Source organism: Orbicella faveolata, unplaced genomic scaffold (assembly GCF_042242905.1).
Source record: "Orbicella faveolata isolate gen_17 unplaced genomic scaffold, um_ofav_v1 contig_12, whole genome shotgun sequence".
Classification (NCBI taxonomy): Eukaryota; Metazoa; Cnidaria; class Anthozoa; order Scleractinia; family Merulinidae; genus Orbicella; species Orbicella faveolata.
In genome coordinates this window covers 2,592,887-2,619,032 of record NW_028301539.1, presented here as the reverse complement: position 1 = coordinate 2,619,032, position 26,146 = coordinate 2,592,887, and the positions used below count along the sequence as shown (strand labels likewise).

Genomic DNA, 26,146 nt, shown 5'->3' with positions numbered 1-26,146 from the left:
CCAAAAACCATTCTGTGAAAAACGTTTCTATGTTAAAGTTACACAATACCTTGAGAGTGCTACTTTTGCCGAATTTTACTTTTTGAGCAAAACAAAAAAGTTGCTATAAAATCTAACATTTCCCGGAAAATGAAAGTAAAATCTTAAAACACGCGCAAGTTATTTAGCAAAAAGTTTTCTTTAATAAAAGTAATAAAACAGTTGGGTGTCATAATCCTCATAGCGCGTCGACTTTTTGCGCGAAACGTCTTCCACTGGTAGCTTTTATTACAAGGGCCTCATTAGCCGTATTTTTTTTTTTTTTTTTTGTTTACACGCTATTTCGCAGTTGTGTTCTCGAATTAATTCGTTCTTCCATGCTACCTATCACTCCTTATTGAGGTCATAAAACGTGCCAAAGAAAGGAAGAGAAAAGTCCTTGGACAGCAAAAAAATCGAAGCCAGCACCTAAGAAGAAGACAAAATCGGAATTTCTCCAAGACAAGAAAAAAAACTTTGACCAACAGCGACAAGGGATCATGTGTACTCGTACCTGTACTTTACCCCTCTTATTTCTCTTGGTTTTCCCCAACAGAGCGGTAACGACCTCTCTATAAACGCACGCTGAAGCTCAACAAGGAGAACGTGACTGTTACACTATTATTGCCTTGGAATTCCCGCGAAAATCATTTCGCTCGCTGTGTACGCTAGGGGCCGGTGCCATGATTCCATTGGCTGGTGGCATTTCAAACGGTGACAACTCGCAATAGTTTTTCGCTCGAGTCCCATCTCTTTAAATGAATTAAAAGGCTATGTAGAGTTGGTAGAAATTTGGCCAAAACATTCCTTAAGCATCGAAAAACAAAAGGGTGTCGGGGATTTTTTTATCTTGAATATTTTTCTTGTGGCAGGCGCAAACTCAACAGGGTCGGCAAATTATTCGATATAATAACTTAACGGGTCTACAACAAGATAACCAATAATCATTTTACCAAGAGGTTGCTGTTTTGTTCAAATGCCCCTACTTCTGAAACATACCTGGAGAGAAACCATCAGAAGATCGAAAGTTTACGTGATTTGGAAATATAATTTCAAAAGGATATATTTTTAAACATTTAACATGGCTCTAAACCCCTCCCACAGAATTTTTCTAAAATAAGGATGATTCTCACGGGTATTACTGTTGCTATGGTAACTTACCATGCCATAAAAATTATCATTATAGATTCACCGATGGTGTAGAGTTTGGGTGATAACAGTATTGTAGCATCACTTGATAAATAATGTTAGATTTAATCCGTCAAAATATAACTGTTGGAAAAGTGCTGGAAACTGTTGACAGCCATCTTAACTTCGGTTGTTGGAAGCCAATTTTACCGGAAGTTGCCCCAAAGGATCCTCCGGTACTACTATCAAACTGTACTTACCGTCAGCTTTGTCAAGTGCATGCCCTACACTTCTGAGCGGTGGTTTTAATTCTGAATAACCTTGTCTTACTCTTTTCAGACCAACTATGAGGAGCCTCGCCATTTTGTTGATCTTTTGCGGATTCACATCCTTCGTTGTTTTCAAAGATGCACAAGGCCTTGTTGAGGTAAAAATGAAACAATGGCATTAGTGTTTGTTGAGTTTTTAGCCGCGACAAGAGCAAACAGGGTTACGTAAATATGACCAAACAACTGGCCGTGTGTTACCCTTGGCTTTCCCATGGAAAAATGTCTTTTATTTCGTTTTGAATTCCACTGCGAGAGAAAAAAATAAGTTGTTCCTACTATCAGGTGTTCACTAATTAGGAATCTACAAGCAGACTGTGTCAGTTCCCTTGATGGGTCGCTAGCTCAAATTATTGATGCTCTGAATATATACCTATTTGGTTCTGGCAAACGAAAAATGATCGATATTGTATTTTACTGAGAATCCTATATCGTAGAATCTACCAATGACGTCTGAGCGACATTTCAGTGGGTCTCAAGACCTTAAAAGCCTTAAGATTGGAAGTTAACTAGAGAACGCTTGTACTGATGACTTGCAATCCTGGTTACTCCTCTTTTTAACACGTGAATTTTATCAGTGCGAAGCAAATTACGAGTTTTAGTGGGTGGTCAGATTAAGCAAATGATAGTCAAATCACGCGTTATTCCATCACCCGTAAAGTTTCTTCGGTTATTTGACGCAGGATTTTGAATATTTATTTTCGATAAGAAAAGATTCTGGCAATTTAATTTAGCTATGATTAGTTTCCTCCATAGCAAAGCCTCAGTAGCATCTAGAATGTCATTTTGACTTTAACTATACTGTATTGTTTCAATTTTTGCAGACAAAGTCATCCTCATTTCACCATATTAAGCGGGCAAGCATGGACAGCCATTGGGAGGCAATGATTCCACGGGATGGTAAAGACTTAAAAAAAAAATCTTATATTTCACCCCAGAATTAAAAATTACAATGTTTTGCTAGAGTAAAAACAAACATGATAGGGGTGCTGGCTACCCGAAATAACGTAAGGGTTAAAAATGCCAGGCAGCCATTTAAAAGAAAAGATATTTTTTACATGTTTAGGTCAGGGACACAAGCAAACAAACAAACAAAGGCACACACAAAATAATCGAAATCAACAAAGTTAAGGTAATTACTTGTAGACTAAAGTTCTTACATTGCAAAACAGTATTTATATCCAGGAAGAGCGATGTGCAGATATCTAATCATCTTTCATTAAGCGGTGTTCCATTTTCTTTTTAAACAGAGACATGCACAATGAAGGTGACTTCATATTTTCTTAACTTAACTTTGTTAGCGAGTCAGGTTTACCTGAAGAATTTGTTCAGTGCAATATCTTACTTTGCCAGAAGTGTTTCCTTGATTCTTTGATGCTACAAACAAAGGCCCAACGTAAAATGTTTGTGATAGAAATGTGTTTAGGTGCTACCGCAAACCAAGTAACAACAATGATTTGAAGAAACCGAGAATCAGAATTTCTCACGCTTTGATATCTTGGAATGATCATATCAACGAAGCATTTAGGAATAAGATCACCGCAAAATATTATGGAGCTTGGGGTGAAAATGATTATAATTACAGTGTGTAATTCATATCACCTAATATTTCGTAAAAATATATTGCAAACATTTGCTCCTTATTTTTGTTCTCCGCAGCTAGACCGCCGACCGAATGTGAAAAAGAGCGTAAAAAGGCTCAACAACAACACCGTATAGGAAACTACATCCCACAATGCACCGCAGATGGTAGTTTTGTGCCGGTGCAGTGTAATGGATCCACTGGGTACTGCTGGTGTGTGGATCAGGACGGAAACGTATTCCCTGGAACAATGACTCCACCAGGACATGGAAAGCCACCATGCGTGAATTGGTAGTCTGTCTGTCTGTCTGTCTGTCTGTCTGTCTGTCTGTCTTTCTCTCCATTTATTTTTAATTGCTTGTTATAATTTTTATTGTAGACTGAGAGGCCTAAAGATCGTTGTGGAAAGGCAGCCTGAGAAGCCAGAAGAAACAGCCACTAAAAATGATTTTCTGTTAGTTCTTAGTTTAATGTAACGTTACATAACGAACTTAGTGAGGCTGCATGAAATTGAAATAAACTGCAAAAGTCAAATGCTCTCTGTTTTTATGTGTACTATGTAACCGCGTTAACATAGCCTTACGTCGCACTGCTACGCAACCAATCAGGGCTCGCGTTATTTACAGGTTTATATACGTCACCCAGACCATAATTTTATGTCAGTAGTTCATATATACAGACGCCACACAGATTCGACCTGAGGCAATCTCTCGTGCTATTAATAGCGTAAATAGACCAGTTTACAATTCATCCTAACAAGCGACAAGGAGCGAGCATGATAAAGGCCTGAATGGTACTTTTGAAAAATGCAGCAAGTATCGAAAACATACTTTGAGCAAGTGAGTTAACTTTATTACACTTCTCTTAGCTTACAATCAAATTAGTGAGCGTGTTTACACAGCCTAGCCTGGTTTATAGAAGTACTTGAAAACTCATTAAAGCTTTCTCAACTATTAGGAACAGCCCAGAGTATTTAAAGAAAAAAATTGCAACCATTTTCTTTCCTTTTTTTTGTAAAATTAACTCATCAAAATGTAGTTAATAATTTTTCATAACCATACCTATGGTTATGAATCTACATTTTGGAATATACCTACTGATTTTAATCCGACGGAGAGTGAAACAGGACCAGATATTTTTACCTGCAGATTACAAAGATAAGTCATTCTCAAGCAATATTCTTTTGTCTTTCGTTAAATACAATTTCTGGACAAAGATAAGGCGTGAAAAAACTCATCCCTTTAGTCTTTACTCGAGCTTTAGCATCAGGGTGGGCCAGCTGAAGTGTGTACCTCTGCAAAACTGACGCAACAACCACACGAGTGATAGCCAGAGCGTATCGGTAACCGAGACATTTTCTTGGCCCCATTCCGAAACGGAAGAGCGACCCAGGCGTCGGTCGGGCTCCGTTGGCGAAGCGATCTGGGTCGAATTTCTCGGGGTCTTTCCAGTACTTCTCCGAGTAGTTCAATGAATAAGGATCCACACATACTGGAGTCTGTTGAAAGGAAGAATGCAGTTAAGTCAATTCTCCTACGTTCATAAGAACAGAATAACTTCGCCACATCTGATTTATGTTGCAATGTGAACATCGACACAGAAGCAGAGGGAAAAGATGAGTTTTCTTCATTATGTGGTTATTTTCATGCTGTTATTTTGCGATTATTTCGTTATGTCAGGATGTTCACACTGTAAACATAACGAGGTAACGTCCTTCTAATGCCGTTATGTCGTTATGTCGCTAGTGTGAAGAGGCAACCTGGTTTTATGAGCCCTTTCCCTTAGTAAAGGGCCCTGGTATGACTAACAAGCAGGCAAACAAACATGAAATTTGATTAAAAATGACAGGTGTACGGTTGTTTAAATGGTCTAATGTAGAGGAATTCGAAAGCTCAATAAATCATAGCCGTACGTCATTACCCCGCTATTTTGTCTCTAAAGTTCCAATCTTGCATTTTTTAAAAAGCAAAGCTAGTACTCAAAATTGTTTTATTCACGAATAAACACGCCATGTTCCTTACCCCTTTCGGTATCTGAAATCCGCCAATATCAGTGACGGGTTTCACAGTTCTTTCTGGGAGACTGAGTGCCAAAGCTGGGTGCATCCGGGCACTTTCTTTAAGAATCATTTCCATATATGGCAACCTCTTATCCAGGTCCAGACAAGAGCTGGGGTCGGCACCTCGGAGCGCGTCGTCCACCTCCTGTCGAACCTTCTCCTGGACAGTTGTGTGTCGAGCGAGGTCGGCCAACGCAAACGAAGTCGCCGCGAAGCTAACATCTACGTTCAGAAGGAGAATTTCGTCCACGGAATGCAAGAGCTACAAATAGTTATTTTAACTAGTCAGTTTTCACAGTGTAGGTAGGAACATGGTAGGAGAAGAAATGGGATCTTTTTTGTATACATAGGTTATTTACAAGCATATTCTGCCGTCAAGGTGGCAGTTGATATTGACCAAATTCCTTTTTGCGTTTTTTTATAGCACAAATAAGAACAGGGTAACATGTAGCCATTTTGATCAAGTGTTCCAAAGAGTATACACAGAGCTGTAAGAAACGATATTTAACTCGACGTATGTATGGCAGAACCCCGTTAATCCGACCTCTGAAGGTCGTACTAAAAGGGCCGGTGATATGAAGAGCTCCCAGTTTGCCGTTCCAAGTGCCTTTTGCAGCCGGTTTCCGCCCTCCCCCCCCCCCCCCCCCCTTCCGCCCATAGTACTTTCCTTTTTCCCATCTTGCAAAGCTGTGGCCACTTGACAATGATCTCGCTTGTTGTCCCTTTTTCTCCCGCGTTCTGTAAAATTTTCCACCCGGAGCGGTAGCAAGGTGGGATTTTGCAGTTCCCCAGTCAAAACCTAAGACTTGAGGAAAAGGGAATAGTAATGTAAGCTTTTAGCCTACCTCCTGTTCGGCGAGTTCGAGTGCGTGAGTCTTCAGTTGTTCCATCATTGTGAAGAACAAGCCGTCGCCAGATTTCAGTCTTCCCTCCTCGTATTCCGTGAATAAGAATTGGTTAAACGACTCCCAAGCCTTGTTAAACGAGCGCGCCTTACGGTTTGCCTTGGTTGGAAGATACGAATAAAACGGCAGCCTAGTTTCACCGAGATTAAACGTGTTCACGGCATCTTGAAGCAGGTTACTGACATCCAGGACACGTTGAAAATATTTCTCAAGCACCTCCTCTCCGTACACCACTTGCACTAAAACTCTGAGGGTGACGTTTTCCAGACCTTCCTCTTGAAGATGGACAGGTTTGCCGATCGGCAAACCTTTCATGAAGGCCGCACACTCACGTCCTACCACGTACAAGGTGTTTGAAGCGGCGCTTGCGGAGAAGTGTTTTTCGAAAGGACCACGGCATCTTCTCACTTCCTCGCGCCCGTAGCTTGTTGCTAAGCAATTTCCCAGTATGTCCTTGAACACAGACCCGAGGCAAGTGAAGTCACGATCACGCTGGTGAGAGTAGTGATCGGTGTAGAAAGCGCGAATAGCTTCGGCGTCAGCTAATATCCTGTGAAGGGAACAGAATACACTGTCAGGTTAGTTTAGTTGGCACAGCAAAGCAAATTCCTTTCGTTTGCCGAGAATGGATGTCATATTTATCAGCAAAGCTTGGAAAAAAAGAACATGATGGAAAACCTCAATTAAGTAATTAATATGCAAAAAATCTTTCTTGCGCAATAACTAGCAGCAGATATAATATTTTTTCGTGAAGTTTTTTATATCTTAAAGATTACCTTAAGATTTATCCAACCGCTTAAAAAAATAAAATTATGCAAAATGGCAAATTTTCCCCTTATTGATACCTTAAGTACACCTTGCACAAAATTGAGTTTATTTTATGAAACTCCATTGTCATGTTCAATACAGACCTCGTTCAAGTCATCAATATCTACAATAAAATCCTTATTAACTCCCTCTTCTTAGCTTATTTCTTTCCAAAATCTTTCAAGGGGGTTATTTCTAATCATATATCAGCTAGTGTAGAATGATTGAGCGTTTTTCACTTGATTGTCGAAAAGTAATTCGCAATTGCTGTAGTTTTGCATTGCAACGCAACGCGATTAGCTTAAAAAAAACCTCACGCCCCTTTCTCATCCAATCAGAAGTAAAACCTTTGCTTCGCATCAGTCTCAGGTATTTACTTCGAGTTTTGATTGGTTGATTGTATGGTTGTGGTCTGTGTCCTTTCTGATTGGCTGAGGTGATTACTTTGGTTTTAGTAGACTCAATTTAATTAAAACGCTCCATAAAAGCAATAGTTAGTCCATGGCAATAAAAGTTTATGACGTGTATCAACACAGCTTAATTAAGACTCTGAATTGTTATATAGTTCCTAAATGATCATAACTTGTCGTGGCCTCCCCTCTAAGGCAGAAGTGGAAAAGGAATTATCGAAAATCTGAAGTTTCAGAGAGAAGAGCTGGCCTGATAGATAGGAACCCTTAACCCTCTCACACCCGTGGGGAAAACCACATATTCTGTAAAACGTGACTACAGACCCGAAGATCACGCGTAGTATACCCGTTTGAAAGATATTATTATAAGATATACATTATACTAACAGATATACATAAAAGATATACATTATACTAACAGCCATAGAGGAAGCCCCAGTTGGAATTGAAAAGCATTCAAAACGAAAAACGAAAAACGTTAAAAAATACCTCACTTCTTGTGTAGTTGAGGTATACCCCTAAACCATTGTCAGATATTAACTTGACCTGAAAAGTCTAAGAGGAAAAAGTTGCACAGTTTGTAGGGGTGGTTAATCAAGTCTCATATAGGAAGGAAGTACGATTTTATGCTTTCGAAAGACAGATCTGTCCAAGACCTTTTTGCCGTTCAAAGTTGATAAAAAAAAATGATCAGACATTGAGCATGTAATGGTATTTTGTGCCACATCGCACTCTTGAGAGTGAGAGGGTTAATAAACATCTTACAGCCGTCTGTTAGACTGATGGTAATTTCGAGCAATCGCTTTTGCAATGTTTAAGGGGTCTCAAAGTTTGGCACTGCAGGTATCTCAGTATGATACTTACACGACTGGAGTAAAGCAATGCCATATGTAGTAAATAGGACCGTACTTCTTGGACAGCGGTCGGCCAAAGAAGTTCACTTGGTGAAAGTGCCCGAAAGGTAACTTGGGTAGCTCACCTCTCATTCGCTCTCCTCTAGCATTTGTCCATGGTACACGCCAGTAAACCAGTGCAACCTGCGAAAAGTAGGCAAAGAAAACACATTGGTACTTGAGTGAAAACGCCTGATGTCATTTTGCAATCTTTCTAGCTAAAACAATGCCTCTTAAATAAGTTCATGGAACGGAAACAAAGATTGCTGGCAGTAACCACAGACGTTTGCTCGAATTCGCTTCTCATTCTGAATATTAAGTGGAGGCAAACTGACAATAATACCGTGGAACCCCGCTAATACGGTCATTGTGTAAAATATTGACAATCATGGAAAGATGAACATAACTGATTTGAGTGGCCGTATAAATCAAATTATAAAAGATTATGCAGGTAGGGTTTTCAGAATGTGGCAGTTGGCCGTATTAACAAGGTGGCCGCATTAATGGTGTTTTCCTATAAGAAAATGTATGGGCGTTTCGCAGGGACAAAAAATGTGGCCGTAATAACGAGCTGACCGTATTAACGAGGTGACCGCACTCACGGGGTTCCACTGTAAGTAATTTTCAGGAGTAGTGTTACTCTTTAGTGACAGTTCCCTTGGGCCACCACTTTGTTAATTTGTTACCTTCACTAAAAACCTGCGTTCACTGCCAAGCGGATTCCTAGAATAGGTTAATTTCTTCAAAATGGCACCGAAACAGAAAACGCGCAAACTGAAAAAGGCACGCGCACATGTCGGAAAATTAGATCACATTCATCAAACGTTCTTTTTTACCAGACGCAATTAACTGAGGAGTTTTTCCCCAAAGAATTGACGAAACATTTAGTCACCCGTTAAGTTTCACATGGAGGAAAAGTTGGAAACTCTAAGGCCGCGCTATCCAAAAGAATTCCCTTCGAAACACACTGACGAAACACAAAGCTTCAACTTTGAAAAATTGCTACAAATCAACTTAGCCATTGAACTCAATAATGTGATAGTTGATACTACTAAAAGCTAAATCACGGTGTAGTGGCATTGTTTGTAGTAAACTGATACTGAGCCATCTCGAATATAATTGAAAAGATTAAAGTGCAAAAGTAAATAAACGCGAAAATGAATTGATTACAGTCATGAGTCGAATGGACTAGCCGACTTGGGGGCCTTATTCAAACAACTCAGCCGGACAAGTTTTATTGCGTTCGAGAGTACCAGAACGCATACTAATTTTGTCTTGGCCTCCATGTGTCGTACCCAAGCGAGAAAAATCAAGATGTCCGTGAGTTGTTCACATTTTGCCACCACCCCACCCGAACGCCGCGCAGATTTTTTGCAGGGGTGAATGACGTCCTCGACACATGTGGGTGACGTAAAGTCACAAGTGCGTTTGTTTTCAAAACTGACGCAAGTAGCGTTGAGGGTGTTTTTTTGGCTACTCAAGTTGTGGCTTTGGTGTGGAGGTTATTGACACTGAGTTGAGGAATTTATCTTTTTTCTTCTAAAAAATCAGCCATAATGTTATTCAAGAGGTCTTTATTTAGCTACATTTATTTGTGTGTTACTCCTGTCTGGTCAACTTGATTTGACGACAAACAACTGTTGCATCATGATGAATGAAAAACATGAAAAACATGAAAAAAAAACATGCTCCGAGCTAACAGAAGCTTGCAGAAAACGACCATGGCTCAGTGTTCGAACAAGATTTTTAAGTCTTACACCCACCGAGTTATGTAGCTCAGCGACGGCAAATGGCAAGATTTGGGATCACGGCACAAATTGATCGATTCTACGAGTCCAAGAATTACATTAGTAAGGTCACATCCCAAATATCTTGACTTATAATTTACTCTGCAGAAGTCAACACCGCATACACATCGAAGCACAAAGCAATTATAACATTCCCCATCGGGACAAAGCGAACAATCTTATCACATTATAGCGAAGGCGAAGACCCCCGAAAGCAAAGACCTAAGTCAAGACCTAAGACCCAAAAAGATGACACCTTTATTTTCTTTATTTAACGTGATCTTGTCATGGCTTCTCGCCGGAAATATCCAGCTCCGGTTTTAATCTTTCTAATACATGTAGCGACAAAGCATGCAATCAAACAGTTGTAACGAAAACGGAGATCCGAAAACGAAGACTCGAAAACAGAGACCCGAAAACGCAGACCCGAAAACGAAAACCCCCTTATTTTCTTTATTTTTACCCGCGTCTTTGTTTTCCCTACAACTGATCATTCAACTGTATTTTGCTGGCCGGCATTAAGACAAATTATGGATATTATAACAAACTGAAATCAAGTGATGTGGTTTACTCAAAACAATGATGTGCTGCAAGGCCATTTTCATGTCAACATCCCATTGTTTGTACGGCAAACTGAATGATGTGGAGCAAACTCGACATTGCCAAAAACAGTACTTTCTGTCGGATTTTTTAAAATTAATACACGCTTATTTGAGTTAATAACGCCGTTTTCAAGCAGACTGGGGTCTCCTCTCCGCATCTCCCCACTCCTACCCTCACAGATAGAAACCATTTCCACTGCTGTTCACTCAGTTTTCACAAATTGAATTGCTGGCGTTTCTTCTACCTCACGCCAGCACTTACTTTCACATTGAAACTCTTAGTATTAATTACTGACTAACAAAACACCAACCTGCAACCACTGGTACAGAAGCTGCCGAGCAAACAGGAGTACTGCGAAGACGGAGGCGAACAAACCGAATGTACTCCATTCTGCAAACATTTTCTCTCTTTGGGCCTTGATCGCAACTCTGAACTGAAATCTTCTAAATCCAAGCTGGCGTTTGCAAATCTTATACCAAAATCGAATAACCGCTGGATTTTAGAAATCGATGACAATTTTACCGAACGATCGTCTACAAACCTTCCGCTGTTAAGCCCAGTGTTAAGTAACCTAAACCCGTAACACAAAGATTACTTGTTTTATCGATGCTATTTCCGGGGGGGTATTTCTTGGAAAATGTGGATGACGCACTTTTAAAACTCGTGATCTTGGTGTGATCAAGCTTATTGCTAAATCGCAGCAAAGTGTATATTTCCGGCCTGTTTTCCGGGTGTTCGCAAATCTTGTTCTAAAATCAATGAACAGTTAAATTTTAGAGACCGATAATAATTTTACCTGACGATCGTCTAACCATCTGCTGTTAGGAAGCCCGCCGCCGTAACACAAAGATTACCCTTTTTATCGATGCTCTTTCCGAGGCTATTTCTTGGAAAATGTGGGTGACGCACTTCCAGATCTCGTGACCTGCGTGTGATCAAGTTTTTTTTTCAATCTCCGCGGTAGAATTTCCGGCCTGGTTTCCGGGGTTCGTCCCTGACATCATGCAATGCATAAAAACTGGGTTACTGAGAAATAATTTTGTTGGGGGTGTGACTACTGTTCGAAAGCTACAAAATTGATCGCGCAAACAGCAGATTGAACGAGACATCTCCAAATGTTCGGCTCTCACAGCATCGAGTACGCGATCATGGAAGTTTCCCAAGTTTATCTAAATGGCCATAGATTTCTGCAGGACAAGAGGCCCTTGATGTTAGGCATTAGCCCCGGCAACCCGTACTATTACAAGAAGGAAACTCTTGAACGACTTTTTGATTTCGCGGCAAGAAAGAATCCAGATCAGGTAAGTTATTTTAATCCTCGTCGAGTGAAAAATGTGCAGAAGAGCGAGTTGAGTTTTCCTTGTTTTACTAGCCTCCCGTGAGTTAATTCTAAGTAAAAGTTAATCTGTTTTCTCTTACAGGTGCTACTTTTTATTCCTGACAAGATATCGGAGCATAACTACCGAGCGGTGGGCTCGAAAAATCCTGAGAAGTCTGCGCGCGTTAAAGGAAATCGGCTGCGAAACAAATGCAACGAAGCTATTCAAGGCAGCACCTTCTGCCACGCCAACTACAGCTTCATCAGGTGGACGGAGGACGTGGAAAGCTGCCATGAATATGACAAGGCTCTAGTGGACATCAAAGATCTGTACAAGGCTAATGATGAGTTCCGTAACGACATCAGAGAGTCTACCGAGGCAGCGTTAAGATGTCTCAGAAACGGCCGAGAAAAAGGCGGCTGCGACAAAGAAAACGAAATTACCGAGGGGGATGCAGTGGACTTGAATGAAGGAGTTCTGTATCTACTGAAAGAACTCTCATTTTTGGTTGCAGTGCCGAGCATTTATAAGAATTGCGAAGAGTTTGTAGTCGTGTATCACCGCTCTTGGCCCGTGCTGGAGAGGTACTTTAACGGCTGTTACGACGGCATCGAAAAGCCATCTTTAGGTTTTGTCGTTTTCGAATGATAACAAAAGAAAACGTTGAATGGTAGTGTGAACTAGTTAGGCAAGATTAAAATAAGGGAGTGCTGAGCAACGTTCAGTAATAGAATAGAATCCGCGCATGTAATTGCTTTGAGTGCGAGAAATACAGAAGGCTTACAGAGCATTAAGTCTCTCGTAGCTTTACCAAATAAATGTACTTTTCACAACTGTGCGCTCTTTCTTTCTGGCTAAAGTTACAAAAAATCCTACGCCGAGAGTTAATGCATCGATCACATCACAAAACTAGTTTGAAACTGGGATTTGTTAGCCTGACTGTCTGACTGTGCGAGTTCGTCTGGAAGGCAAGGTACGTCAGGAAGACAACAGACCGCGTGACCCTGAGAAGCAAAACTCTTTTAAAGTTCCGACGGTGTAAACTGTCTCTCCGAAAGTAGCGATGAAGTTTAACCTGAGTAAGGAGTGAATAAATTCCGAGAGTAGCGACATCAAGAATGTAACTTGACGTGAAAAAAACGAAAATAACACTACAAGTTACACAAAACCGATCTGATTTGTTTTAGATGACCCCTATTTCAAACAGAATATCCTATATATTCTTTTCTAAATAACATGTCTCTCTGTACATTGAAAACAATTTTATATCAAGACAGGCACCTATGGTCCATGTTTTAGTTCGAGTCCCAAAGCGGTGACAGCTCTGAAAGTTGCGTCGCTATGCCCCGAAAGCAGCGCTAGGGAAAGGCGGCCATACGAAAGTAACGAGGGGCGTTGTTTGTTGGGCTTTTCTCAATATCTATGTTCCTATGCATGGAGAAAAACCGAAACATTCAGTTCATTACCCTGCTATGCGATTTGAAGTCAAATTTCCGGCTCAGCCGTCATCCTAGCGTAATTAGAGTATTATGTATGATAATATTATGAGTTAAAGAAGCAGATATTCTATTTCGTTTCTCTTAACACCGGCTGCAGGGATTGCACGGGGTTTTTCCCAGAAATAAGCCGAGGTACATCGAGTCCAAGGTACAACGAGTCCATTTACATCGAGTCCCTGTTTTGAAATTTATGTCGGAGTATATATAAGAAAACAATTTGCCGTATTGTCTGACAGCGCTTTGCCTGTTCCAGTTTTGGGTTTTGTTTTCTCTATATATTAAAGTATACAAGTCGTGACACATTCAACTGACTTAAGTTGTTACCCGAACTTGCTTCTGAAACGAAATTCTTAAGATCTGGGACGCCGATGAAACGGAAGAACATCAATCAATGTGTCAGTGTGTCATTATTCTGAGAAACGCAATGAATTGAGTTGCGAAATACCTTTCAGTATCATAAGCCCTGTGACCTTGAGATATCGATTTAATTTCCACGAACTTACCCATTAACTTCACCAACACTCCAATTATATCCGGCTGACGTAGCCAAACATAAAATGTGGGTGGTAAGATTCTTGGAAAACACTGCTGACGGAATGATTGATTGGGTTTTATTGCATAACTGGCTTTTGCTCATGAGCAGCCAGCTAGCCGGTCAAAAAGCGAAACCACTCATTTGCCACGTTTTACACGTTCCCTCAGATTGAACTGTTGTACCGGACAAACCAGACCAACAATTGAACGTCGATGGCAATTCCTTGGAAGCTCTACCTGACATGCTGGTTTCTTGGTGCTTCCGTACAAAGCTCTGTGTTTTTCAGCTTCAATGCCGTTGATTATTTCAACTACTTTTTCCCTGACAACTACAAACCCGAGGTCTACGTTGGTGTGACGGTCGGAGTTGGCGCGAGCGTTGGAGCAGTGTTGATGGTCACCTTCCCACCCAAATCGAGTCATTTAACTGTGCTACTCCTCACACTGACTGCCTCGGTAGTTTTGATGGTCGCAGAAGTAGTCATTACACCTCTTGACACCGGCATCTTATCCACACCAGCTCGGTTTGGTTCGGTGTTAGCCGTAATCTTCGTTGCGACCGTCGTTCAAAATGTCGGCGGTGGGGCTCTTTACAGCTTCGTTGGAAAGCATTTTCCGAAGTTTGGAGTCCACGCAGCACAGTCTGGCGGCGTGTGTGCGTTTGCAGCGACTTTCATTATTCGCTGTATCTCGAAGGGATCATTTCAACATCTTAAAGACAGGGATAAAGGTTTCCGCCTCAGCGGCTATTTGTTTGTGGCCTTGGTGGATCTTATAATTTTCATAGCATGTTGTTTGATCGCCATTCTTCGAGCCCACGTCCGCCAATTAACGCACACTAAACGTTTAAATGCCACTTATCGAGAGAACTTCGAGGATGAGAACCAGCCGTTACTAAAAAGCGACGAATTCAGCAACGTGTCTCGTAAGAGGGTCATCAGGAATAACTGGGCTGCACTCACAACAATCTGCCTGACATTGGTCATCTCCAATGCTTTGTTTCCGGGCATTACCTCGCAGTTTCACGGAAATTACAACTGCACTTCCGCTAACAACAATCCCTCTAATTCCACCGGCTTTCTAAACACTGCTACCGCGGTTTCTCCGACCAGAGGCTCGCAGACTAGCGACAAGACAGGCTGGTTCATTGTCATCCTCTTCGGCTGTTATTCGGTGGCAGACGCTATCGGGAAAAACTTACCAATCTTTGGGATCCTCTACAGCAAGAAATCGATTCTCTGCAATTGCCTAGTGCAGCTGGTTATAGCCGTTCCGATTCTACTTATCTACTTCGAGCCTTGTGTTGCCGGACTGCAAGCTGATTGGATAGCCTATCTAACTGTTGGTCTGCTCGGACTGGTCAATGGCTACGGACTGTGTGCCGCCATGATGCTTCTGGCCCCAGGACATCGCGGTAAGAAGCACGAGGAGGGTTTGGCGACTAGTATCGGTTACATGTTTCTGCAGCTGGGAATCTTACTTGGGATGGGTGTTTCGTTGTTTCTCGTGGACTTCGTGTTTGAGGCAACCAAGCCCTAAAGGACAGCAAACCAGCTGAGAATGCAAGTTCAGTTACCTCTCACAGTTGTTATACTGAGGACTTCCTGATAAATACTTCATTTGACCTGATTTATTTCTTGTTTTATCTGTTTGAGAATAGCTATTATATTGTTAAAAAGTTTTCCTAATCAGAAATTCATAAATGTTATTACGAATGAAAGAAAAATTGCCTCCATCTGGACTTCTTCCTGTTTAAGGTCATCATAACTAAGCTGGATTTACCTGTCAGTATAAACTGACTGTGCATATTATCAAATTTTATAATATAGATTGGTCTGTTTGGTCAAAAACCCATGTTTTATCAGAGTATAAAACATAGCGTTTTTTATTGTTTTTGGCCACATCACCTCCAGTCAACATTTCTGTTAGAGATGGCGAAAACCATTTTCTTTGAAGAAATTTTTGATGGAGCTCTCTGCGAAACAGCAGAAAGTTTTGAAGACGAGGCATGTAGCACTTGAGTGGTATTAAATTGCGTCAGTTTGTCGTTCTGTGTACTTTGTTGTTTCTACTCGAGGCGTGTAAAATCTATATCATAAGGCAAATGAAGAGGCCTAAGCCGTGTATTACACTGTGATAAAACACTCCGAACATTTAAGAACACTGCGGCACTTGTTTTCTACATTTCTCTCGTGTTCTCAAATGCCCGTCGTGTTTTATCACAGTAGCTAAGTAATACACGGCTGAGGCTTCTTTATTTGTTAAATAAAGAAAGAAAACTTTTGAGCACATGGATCAGTAACAGCTTTGTTCACACCCATAGATTAAAGCTTGATGCACCTGATTTTCACCCGGCAACCAGAGACTTTCTTACTATATATTATGATAGTGTTCTCATAAGTTTGTAATTTCCAAGGTGTGTCAGGTGTCACACTGTTGTGATTGCGTGACCAACCCGAGAAGTCCATGGACTACCCAAATGGACAACCCTAAAATGGACTAACCCTAAAAATAATATTCCAAATGAGTACTTTTTAATGTTCTTAGCTGCTAGTATACTTAAATTACACTTAACGTCCGTTTATGTTCATTCTGTGCAGCCTCTAGCTACCATTTTGAATAATTGTACTTAAAATAAACAACTGCTGAACACAAAATGGTGCGAAAAGCGTAAACTCAAACCATATTTCATCATTTGATTATCAATGACTGTTATCAATCAGAGGTACCAATCAGTATCAGGATCATACAAGAGCAAACATAACTTGAAAAGCCATTGAAATGTGACGGAGGAACCGAGTCCAATATTTTGATTTAGGAATAGCACATTACTAAATGTAAATGTCACACAGTGATTTCATTCAGTTCATTTTATTCCATGCGATTCAGTCAGCCATTACACATGCACAAGCTAAAAGATGACATGATAGGAGATGACAAGAATAATGGCTGAATGGTAAACCTTCCAGGAACAATAACAAATGAACAAGGTAGTCAGAATATTCAGTTCCTTTACATCCATTACTACATGTAGCCTGAATCTGAATGTTTACAATGCATTTGAGAAAAACACTGGTTGCTGGCGTTATTATTATTATCACTATTATTATACATTGAACTCACTATCTCTTTTCTGATTGGCCGAAAGCGCACAGTGAAGTTTCGAAATCAGCGCCTGTGACGTCATCTCTGCAGATTATACAATAATCATGTCAAGGACACTCAAGGTCACGGGTAATCATGTCAAGTTCGTGCGCTTTGTGTTTCTTGCCGTCAGTGAAAAAGCAAAAATATGACTTTAATTTTTTTCGTTCAATGTATAATAAAACAATTATTAGATTCGGTTTTTGTGACATCCAGAATAATCAAGGTCTTGGTAAGGGTTATCAGCCTCAGCCTTCGGCTTCAGCTGATAACTCCTACTTCGACCTTGATTATTCTGGATACCACAAAAACCTCATCTAATTATTGTTTATTATATGATGCTGGCGTCATTATATTATTTTTAGAGTTAATCCATTTTAGGGTAGTCCATTGGGGTGGTCCATTGACTGGAGGTCAGTGTTTTGTCCATCACCTGTTTACTAGCGGGAAAACTGCCTCACTTGCTGCTGGTGTACTTGGTCACGGCCTTGGTTCCTTCACTGACTGCGTGTCCAGCATCGGTTTCAACAATTCTAGCTTGCTCTTCTGTTTAATTTATTCTTCAAAGGACCTGTACAGATGGCGGTTCTCTCTTACAGTCGTTATAAAATCGACCTTCAATTTTCGACCTAAAGAGAAAATTAAATCATTGAAGTCAGCAGAAGGCTTCTAGTCGTTAAATTTCTCCAATACTGTACATGCAGCTCATCAAAAAAGGTTTTCTCCAGTTTGGTGGTCACTGAACTGTTAATTGCCAACTTTGATGTGACAATTGACAACTTTGATGTGTGAGGTTTTGGTTTTGTACTTGTGTAGGTTTTCGCCTCGTGGTTTGTTTTTAGTCATTGTGTGAGTCGTGATTCAAGGGCTCACAATGGGTCGCACATACAGATCTAACTTTCAAGTTGTTTACGCTTGACCATTTCTAGTTGTGACAGTACAGTGTTCTTCCTTCAGTTCAAATTCTATTACCCTGACGAAATACAGTTTTAAGAGAACAGCGAATTCACAACGTAAGCCATAAAATAAAATAGCCAAGAAAAATTTAAAACTCTTGTCATATAGCCATATAATAAACTACTTATAAACTTCGAACATTGTCATATTGACCTCACTATCACCCGGTCAATACGGCTGGGTCTTGGTTTGAGATTTTCCCGTAAAGACCTCACTCTCGCTTAATAAGTAGTTAGTATCGAGATTTGCATGTCTTGCAGTCTTGCAGATCAATTATTTGCCTCGGCCGTCCGCTTCAACACTGACAAATCACGACATTTTGCAACACCTCATCCAACATACGTTAACTAAGCCAATATCTCACAGTCACTTTTAAGCTTCAATTTCTACGATTGAACCTTAACCCCGGGTAAAGAACGCTGTTCTAGACTAAATTGTTTATACACGGACCACTTTCTCGGCAAATTATACCCTATTCTAGACCTAAACTGTCTGATTTCTATACCCTATCCCAGACTAAACTGCCTGAGAACAATACCCTTCACAGCGGCATTCACCTATATAACTTAAGTATGGGAATACCTCGCCCCAGGGGGTCTTGTGCGCCAACGTATGCCTACAGAATAGCCTTCACAGCGGCACATACCCAGATAGCTTACATGTGGAAATATCTTCTCCGGGCGGTCGGTCCTGTGTACCAATGTATGCCCACTGATAGTGCACTGGAAACAACTAACAGAGTAACAATCAGCTTCCCGGTAACTCTGGTTAATCTATGCCAAGCTCTCCAACAGTGCTGCTGGCTCATTCGTGGTCTCGAAATAGTTTATGCAATTTTAAAAGTACAGACTATGGGAAATAATGGAGATAATTAAAAAAAAACAACCATAAACCATGTCGTGTTTTTGTTTCAGTTTGACTTGACTTAGATTTTAAACACAATAACGATACACTATATGCACACTCTCTCTTTTTTATATCGATATATTTTACAAGAATAAACAAAGGAAAAACAGTTTTATGAGAATATGGAGGCTGAAAATTGCGAAATTTTAAGAATATTTTTAAGAATAAACCCGAGGCTGAGATTTTGAAAAGAATATAATTTTGCGTGTTGAACATTTGTAAATACAATACAGTTATAAGTTTTTAACTGAGGCGTATAAAATCTAAAAGTATTCACAAAAATATTTTCAGCCTAAAATCGGCAGAAAAATAAGAATATTCAGTTTCGACCGGAAAAACAATATTCTAGCAAAAAAAAACACAGTTTAAAAGTTTGCTTTATATTGCTGGGTCCTACTATTAGGCCGCATACTATAAAGCGTTACACCATGCATAAGGTAGTAAACTCGTGATTAGCACAAAGGAAGGCTAGTTCAGAAATAAGCTTTAATCTCGTGATTACGAGTCAGGTGCGGCGCCATTATATTTCAAAGGTTACGAATTGTTGATTTCGATGTACATCGCAGGGTCCTAGCTAAAGAAGCTGAAATAATCTTCAAGTTTTAATACCAAGAGCGACTGCAAGGTTTACATAACACGTTTCTCTACGAAATTATCAACAGAAAAGAAAAACGAGATTCAAAAGGCCAGAAAGGTTAGTGAGAACAAACCGAGTTTTAACAGATAACAAAATTACATAATATTCGCCAGGCTTTTCCAGACCTTTCCATAGGTCGTCCAGAGTTCGGGACAGAATAATTCAACATTTATATAAGCTATTTCAACCGTTCCTCGGTTTTATTTGTACGGGATATTCTGCATGTTAGACATGAATGAAATATAGCTATTGAACCGTTTCTGAATTTGTGTGATAGCCTAATTTGCATAATGAGTTTGATATACGCAGAAGAACGAAACATCGGAAAGGGCAGTGAGAAAGGAAGATAAAAAACACAAGGTATCTTTACCTTTCTATGCTTTCTAACCTTTGCTTAATAGAATTTCATTGAAGTTTATTACAGCCGCCGGGAGTGGACTTTAGAAATAAACGCTAGTAAAGACAGCGTAATTCAACAGTCTTACTTTCATAGGTTTACAGAAAGTGATCTGTCAGGTGTTAACAGATTTTCACGAATCTCTAAATCAAATTACATCGAAAGTTATATGCATTTCTAACCTTTAGGAAATTTGCGCCCAAAAATATTCCCACGTACAGACTTTTTCAAAACTTACCATACGGTAAGGCAAAGATCAACGTTTGCCAAAGAAGAAAAAAATGGGGGTGACCGTACTCGTTTTCAAAATAAGACACATTATACACCAGGGGTTTTTAGAAGCTTTAGTTGTTTAAAGACGATCTGACAGGGACACCCAACGGATCATTTCGGTAAATTATCTGTTCAGAAGGCTTTTTAATCCCCTCTGATTTTCTTAAGAGAATTGTCACCTCGAACTTTCGTGATATGAGAAATTTAATGTCTGTTGTTTCCGGATTGTTAAAAAGGTCGTTTTGGGTACCGAAAAAAGGTTAGCTATCATTTTCGGAAAGGCGATAAGACCTAAGGTTTTCGGGAAATGGACAAAAAATCCCTAATAAATTCGAGAATACTCAGGTTCCCCTAGAATAACCGAACAGATAAAAAAATTTTAACGCAACCTAAAATTAACCTACAGAGCTTTAAAAGTACTCCAGACAGCCTAAAACAGCGTTTAAAAGCATTCGAGAGAAAACGGTCGTTGGGTGCCCCTGGATCTAAAGCAAAACTATTTTCCGACCTGGGTTGCAGCGGACCACTTTTAAGGAGACTGCCATGCACTTAGTTGGATTCTCTTTCATAACTGTCTTCTCTCTTCTTCTGCCCATGAACAGCCAACTAGCCGGTCAACATTCTCGTCCCCGGAGGCCGCGCTCCTTTTGGTCAGCACCAAGAATCGTGACCTCTGGGCTGCTCCAACACCGGAAGTCCGCAATTCACGGACCTCCCGTGAAATCTGACAAATCTGATTGGCTGTGAATACGAGCCGAATGCTCTGCGCATGCTCAGAAAATCGGGTTTGGCCAGAGTGCCGACCTAAAGGAGCGCAGCCTCTGGGGACGAGAGTGGCCGGCCAAAAAAAGAAACCACCCATTTACTACGTTTTCCACGTTCTTTCAGATTGAACTGTTGTGCAGGCCAAACCAGACCAACAATTGAACGTCGATGGCAATTCCTTGGAAGCTCTACCTGACATGCTGGTTTCTTGGTGCCTCCGTACAAAGCGCCACGTTTTTCAGTTACAACGCCGTTGATTATTTCAACTACTTTTTCCCTGACAACTACAAGCCCGAGGTGTACGTTGGTGTCACGGTCGGAGTTGCGGCGAGTGTTGGAGCGTTGCTGATGGTCACCTTCCCACCCAAATCGAGTCATTTAACTGTACTACTCTTCACACTGACTGCCTCGGTAATTTTGCTGGTCGCAGTGGTAGTCATTACACCTCTTGACACCGGCATCTTATCCACACCAGCTCGGTTTGGTTTGGTGTTAGCCGTAATCTTCGTTGCGACCGTCGTTCAAAATGTCGGCGGTGGAGCCCTTTACAGCTTCGCTGGAAAGCATTTTCCGAAGTTTGGAGTCCACGCAGCACAGTCTGGCGGTGTGTTCGCATTTGCAGCGACTTTCATCATTCGCTGTATCTCGAAGGGATCCTTTCAATATGTCGAAGACAAGGATAATGGTTTTCGCCTCAGCGGCTATTTGTTTGTAGCCTTAGTGGATCTGACAATTCTCGTAGCATGTTGTTTGATTTCCATTCTGCGAGCCCACGTCCCCCAATCAACGCACGCTAAACGTTTTAATGTCACTGATAGGGAAAGCTTAGAAGACGCCGAGGACAACGAGAACCAACCGTTACTGACAAGTGACGAATTCGGCAACGTCTCTCGTAGGGAGATCATCAGGAATAACTGGGCTGCACTCACAGCAATCTCAGTGGCATTGGCCATCGCCTGTGCCTTGTTTCCGGGCATTGCTTCGCAGTTTCACGGAAATTACAACTGCACTTTCGTCACTAACCATCTCTCCAACTCGTCTAATATTTTTAACACTTCCACTGTGGTTTCTTCGACTAGAGGCTCGCAGTCTAGCGACAAGACAGGCTGGTTCATCGTCATCGTCTTCGGCTGTTACTCGGTAGCAACTGCAGTTGGGAAAACCTTACCGATCTTCGGGATCCTCTACAACAAGAAAACGATTCTCTGCAATTGCCTAGTGCAGCTGGTTACAGCCGTTCCGATTCTACTTATCTACTTCGAGCCTTGTGCGGTTAGCGGACTGCAAGCTGATTGGGTAGCCTATCTTACTGTTGGTCTGTTCGGATTTGTCACTGGCTACGGAATATGTGCCGCCCTGATGCTTCTGGCCCCAGGGCAGCGGGGTAAGAGTCACGAGGAGGGCCTGGCGACTAGTATCGGTTACATGTTTCTACAGCTGGGACGCCTACTTGGGATGGGTGTTTCGTTGTTTCTCGTGGACTTCGTGTTTGAAGCAATTAAGCCCTAAAGGACAGCAAACCAGCTGAGAATACAAGTTCAATTACCTCTTATATTTATTTAGCTGTGGGCTAACTGGTTTCAGTTGAAAAGTTTTATTGTTTGTTCTTAAGATCTGTTTGACAATAGCCGAATTTATCGGTTCCAAACTGATGAATAAATCATTTGATCTGTTTTATGGTTTGTTTTATCTGTCCAAGAATAGGTTAAGAATAGTTATTATATTTAGAGGACTTTGTTACGGTGCGACTTCTCGAACCGGGCCACCGATAAGAAAACTAAGCAATCAGAACTCAAACTGAGAACAATGGACTGGTAGCGTCTGGTAAATATAACGACAAACAACGATCTGTTTGACGTGAAAAAATAAACACTATCAGCTCCTCTGCGTTGTATACACTCTTAGGGCCTGATTACGTGGCGAATTTCAGCCCGGGCTGGAATTTCAGCCTGGTTAGCCGGACTGAAATTTCAGCCCGGCTTCTGAAACAAATTCTCATGAAATCAAATTAGCAATTACATGAAGAAGGATTCAGCCCGGGCCGCAATTCAGCACGGGCTGAAACCGGGCTAGGATTTTCAGCCCGGGCAAACGGACTGAAAAGTCTGAAAAAATCCCATGTAATCGAAACGGAATTTCAGCCCGGGCTGAAAAGCAGGAAATAAGATGGCTGCCGCTACGAAGTAGAAGCGATCTCAGTGGAATAAAGGCGATTAAATAGAGAATCTCTCTAATTTCAAAGCCCAGATGGAATATAAGAACATTGAGACAACGTTAAACAGCACGAGGCAGTCAGGGAAGCCATGAACTCGGCAAGCTTGAGGACATATTTTCTTTCTATAAAAGTACGTCTTTGTGGCTGAGAGACAGGTTTCGTTTCAGTTCCATCATCATTGTAGGGTGTTACTATCCCAAAAAGATAAAAATTGAGCACCAACAAAAGGTCAAACTACGAGAGAAGCAATGCGCCTATTTTCACGATTCGTGTTCTCGGCGCCATTTTGATTCTCTGGAGACTTTTCGCACACAATTTCATATTTGTCGCCGAGGCTAATGTTTCAGCCCGGGGTGAAATTCGTTATGTAATCGCAACAAAATTTCAGCCCCCGCTAGCCGGGCTGAAATTTCAGCCCGGGTTGAAATTCGCCATGTAATCAGGCCCTTACAGATTCTGTCCTTGACGGCGGATTATCATAATTAAAGACCTTGCTCGAACAAATAAGCTTGCTACAACAAATGTGGGGGGACACAAATCCGAAACTGTTGAAAAGCGTACAAAATGTAGGATCGAAACTGACCTATCAACAAATGGCAAAGTTTGCTGAGAGATTCACAACACCTCGCACTTTTGTTAGGTTTTCAATTTTGTTAAGAACTCTTGTTCGTATTCTTCAATGTTATTGGTTTATTTGAGAAAAAGATTGCTATCCTTTGTTCTCAAGTAACGTTCTGACTGGTTGATTCCAGGTTAATTCTTTTCTACGTGGCCCGGTTCGAGTAGTGCTAGTCGCACTGTAACACGTTTTCCCGAAATTTCCAAATGTTTTTAAGAATTTAAGTAAAATTTCATCCAAACACACTGGTATTACCAGTGAGAATAAATAGACTAAACAAATTATAATTAAAGAAACTTTGCAGTTTGTGGATATGGAGACATGATTTGCACCCTGCAAGCACAGCCTTTCTTTATACTACACTCCCTTCATATGCTTGCCTGATTTGATCAGTATTCAATGAAGATCTTCAGAATCTTTCGAGCCCTTGTGACTGAATTCTTCTCAGGTTGAGAGTAACTTAGTCCATAGGAACCACAGGGTTGCGAAATTTCATCTCAAACAAATTCCCAAAGCAGCTACGATGAAAAGGATGCCCTCGTTAGAGAAGACTTTAAGTCTAAGGTGAAAGAGGCAGCAATATTTTCCTTTGAGAGGCTGGGGTGAATTTTCAGTTGACTTTTCCACAAATGTCCGGATATGTTAGGGGATATTTAGAAATATTCATAGCTTTGTTTTAGGCCTAGCTTTGAGTTTTCCTCGCTGTTTTCATGAAATACTACTTTAATAGTTCTATGCCAGAAACAACCCAGTTTAATAGGGGCAGGAAAATGCCCATGTAACGAGGTGGCGAACAATGTGCGGGCAGGTAGCTTTTCATAAGTTTGTGATATCAAAGGTGTCACACTGCGCTGATTGCGTGACTAACTTAGTGTGATATTAAACTTGGCGAAGTTCTGTCAAAACATTTTATACGCTGATAACACTTCAAATTTGAGTAATGTAATAACACAGTTATGCTACAACTCAAGACAACAACTCAAATTTACATTGTCGCCAAATTGTACAATTTTCGAACATGCTACAAGGGCGTTTCGGATGAGATGATATTTCAATTTTATTGGTCAAAGACTTTAGACCGATGTGGTGGCTCCTAAAAGAGCCGTTTGTTTTGTTGGCGGGAAAATCGCCTCACTTGCTGCTGGTGTACTTGGTCACGGCCTTGGTTCCTTCACTCACGGCATGTTTGGCCAGTTCACCGGGCAGAAGTAGCCTGATGGCGGTCTGGATCTCGCGGGAGCTCATGGTCGTCCTCTTGGCGTATTTTGTTAAACGGGAAGCTTCGCTCGCGACGCGGTCGAAGATATCGTTGACGAACGAGTTCATGATGCCCATGGCTTTACTGGAGATACCAGTATCTGGATGAACCTGCTTCAGAACCTTGTAAATGTAGGTCGAGAAAGTTTCCTTTCTTCTGACTTTTCTCTTCCTCTTGTCGCCCTCAGTACCAGCACTAGGTTTCGACTTGCCAGCCTTCTTCTCTCTTTTCACTTTACTAGAAACTTTTGGCGCCATCGTTCAACCAACGTAGATTCAGCAATACTTCTTAAATAAAGGCCTAAAATTCTCCTCAATAGACTAGATCGAATAGTAGTAACTTCGATTATGTATGCATTATTTATAGCTAAAATTGGAACGTATCAGATTTCGTGAGGATCGAAATTTCCGTTCTCTGATTGGTTAATTTGCCACAATTGTTGCAGTCGTAGAGGTCAAAGGTCAATACGTAAGGTTGTAATTGGTGGATTTCGATCCCATGGAATGCCTTAAAAATTGAAATTTGGCGTCCGCTTCGGAAAAGAAAAATGTGTTGACAAAAACAATTTGAAAGTATAAATTATGGAAACCCAAGCCTATAGACAGGATGTGGAGTTTATCTCAGGAAAAATATGACTGTCACCCTGTCAATAAAACTAGCGTGCTTCTCTGTTTATTCCTGATACCTTCACTGGACCAGCATAAATAGCAGTTTGTATTACATTACAGTTCAACCTCTAATAAAAATACATGTAGTTTAAAATAGCCGATAGTAAATGACTGTAAAAGGAAATTCAAGGGGAATGGTTTTGAGTTCGAAAAAAACCGAGGTCGACTGTAGTTATAAAACGTGTCCTCTATACTCGGTTTGGGAGAATATTAAAGTTAGCAGATGGTAAGTTCTGCGTACTCGAATGAAACAAAAAACAGCTCGCGTCATCCCAGAGTTTTACAGTTTCAAGTATATTTATTTTCTTATTTTTTCGAACTCGGAAATACAGACATTTTCCTCGAGCAAACACGAATTTTAAAATATAAGACGGTTTTGAATTGCTTTTCTGTGCCTGAGACGTCTGCGGTTGCTTTTTTACAACTGCGAAATTTTG

General features: G+C 40.9%; 5 protein-coding genes and 1 pseudogene across 9 annotated transcripts; 4 read left to right on the top strand and 2 right to left on the bottom strand.

Moving 5' to 3' along the window:
* Window positions 1-1,491: 1,491 nt before the first annotated feature.
* Window positions 1,492-3,588, top strand: LOC149116100 (saxiphilin-like). The gene is made up of 4 exons (XM_089282032.1): window positions 1,492-1,573; window positions 2,297-2,372; window positions 3,132-3,345; window positions 3,434-3,588. Coding segments are annotated over exons 1-4 (372 nt in total). The 5' UTR covers window position 1,492; the 3' UTR covers window positions 3,435-3,588.
* A 296-nt stretch (window positions 3,589-3,884) lies between these two features.
* On the bottom strand, window positions 3,885-13,969 carry LOC110054952 (uncharacterized). Of its 3 annotated transcripts, none has more exons than XM_020761328.2 (5): window positions 13,840-13,969; window positions 8,100-8,272; window positions 5,959-6,568; window positions 5,076-5,375; window positions 3,885-4,552 (listed from the first exon to the last, which is right to left on the bottom strand). In XM_020761328.2, the coding sequence occupies exons 2-5, from the start codon at window positions 8,219-8,221 to the stop codon at window positions 4,223-4,225; spliced, it is 1,362 nt and encodes a 453-aa protein (XP_020616987.1). In that variant the 5' UTR covers window positions 8,222-8,272; window positions 13,840-13,969; the 3' UTR covers window positions 3,885-4,222. The 3 variants fall into 3 exon arrangements, with proteins under 3 accessions (XP_020616987.1, XP_020616986.1, XP_020616985.1); XM_020761327.2 differs by lacking the exon at window positions 13,840-13,969 and adding an exon at window positions 11,315-11,398; XM_020761326.2 differs by lacking the exon at window positions 13,840-13,969 and adding an exon at window positions 10,829-11,229.
* Window positions 11,500-12,670, top strand: LOC110054954 (uncharacterized). The gene is made up of 2 exons (XM_020761332.2): window positions 11,500-11,819; window positions 11,940-12,670. Exons 1-2 carry the CDS (start codon window positions 11,634-11,636, stop codon window positions 12,483-12,485), a joined length of 732 nt encoding a protein of 243 aa, XP_020616991.1. The 5' UTR covers window positions 11,500-11,633; the 3' UTR covers window positions 12,486-12,670.
* Window positions 13,970-14,083: 114 nt separating the features above from the next.
* Window positions 14,084-15,917, top strand: LOC110054953 (uncharacterized). Its single transcript, XM_020761329.2, has one exon. It carries the CDS (start codon window positions 14,084-14,086, stop codon window positions 15,407-15,409), a length of 1,326 nt encoding a protein of 441 aa, XP_020616988.1. The 3' UTR covers window positions 15,410-15,917.
* Window positions 15,918-19,374: 3,457 nt separating this feature from the next.
* Window positions 19,375-23,375, top strand: LOC110054967 (uncharacterized). Of its 3 annotated transcripts, XM_089282020.1 has the most exons (3): window positions 19,375-19,571; window positions 19,824-19,874; window positions 21,073-23,375. In XM_089282020.1, exon 3 carries the CDS (start codon window positions 21,118-21,120, stop codon window positions 22,456-22,458), a length of 1,341 nt encoding a protein of 446 aa, XP_089138146.1. In that variant the 5' UTR covers window positions 19,375-19,571; window positions 19,824-19,874; window positions 21,073-21,117; the 3' UTR covers window positions 22,459-23,375. The 3 variants fall into 3 exon arrangements, with proteins under 3 accessions (XP_089138146.1, XP_020617006.1, XP_089138145.1); XM_020761347.2 differs by lacking the exon at window positions 19,824-19,874; XM_089282019.1 differs by having other exon boundaries at window positions 19,375-19,874.
* A 1,425-nt stretch (window positions 23,376-24,800) lies between these two features.
* On the bottom strand, window positions 24,801-25,350 carry LOC110054983 (histone H2B.1 pseudogene; annotated as a pseudogene).
* Window positions 25,351-26,146: the final 796 nt, after the last annotated feature.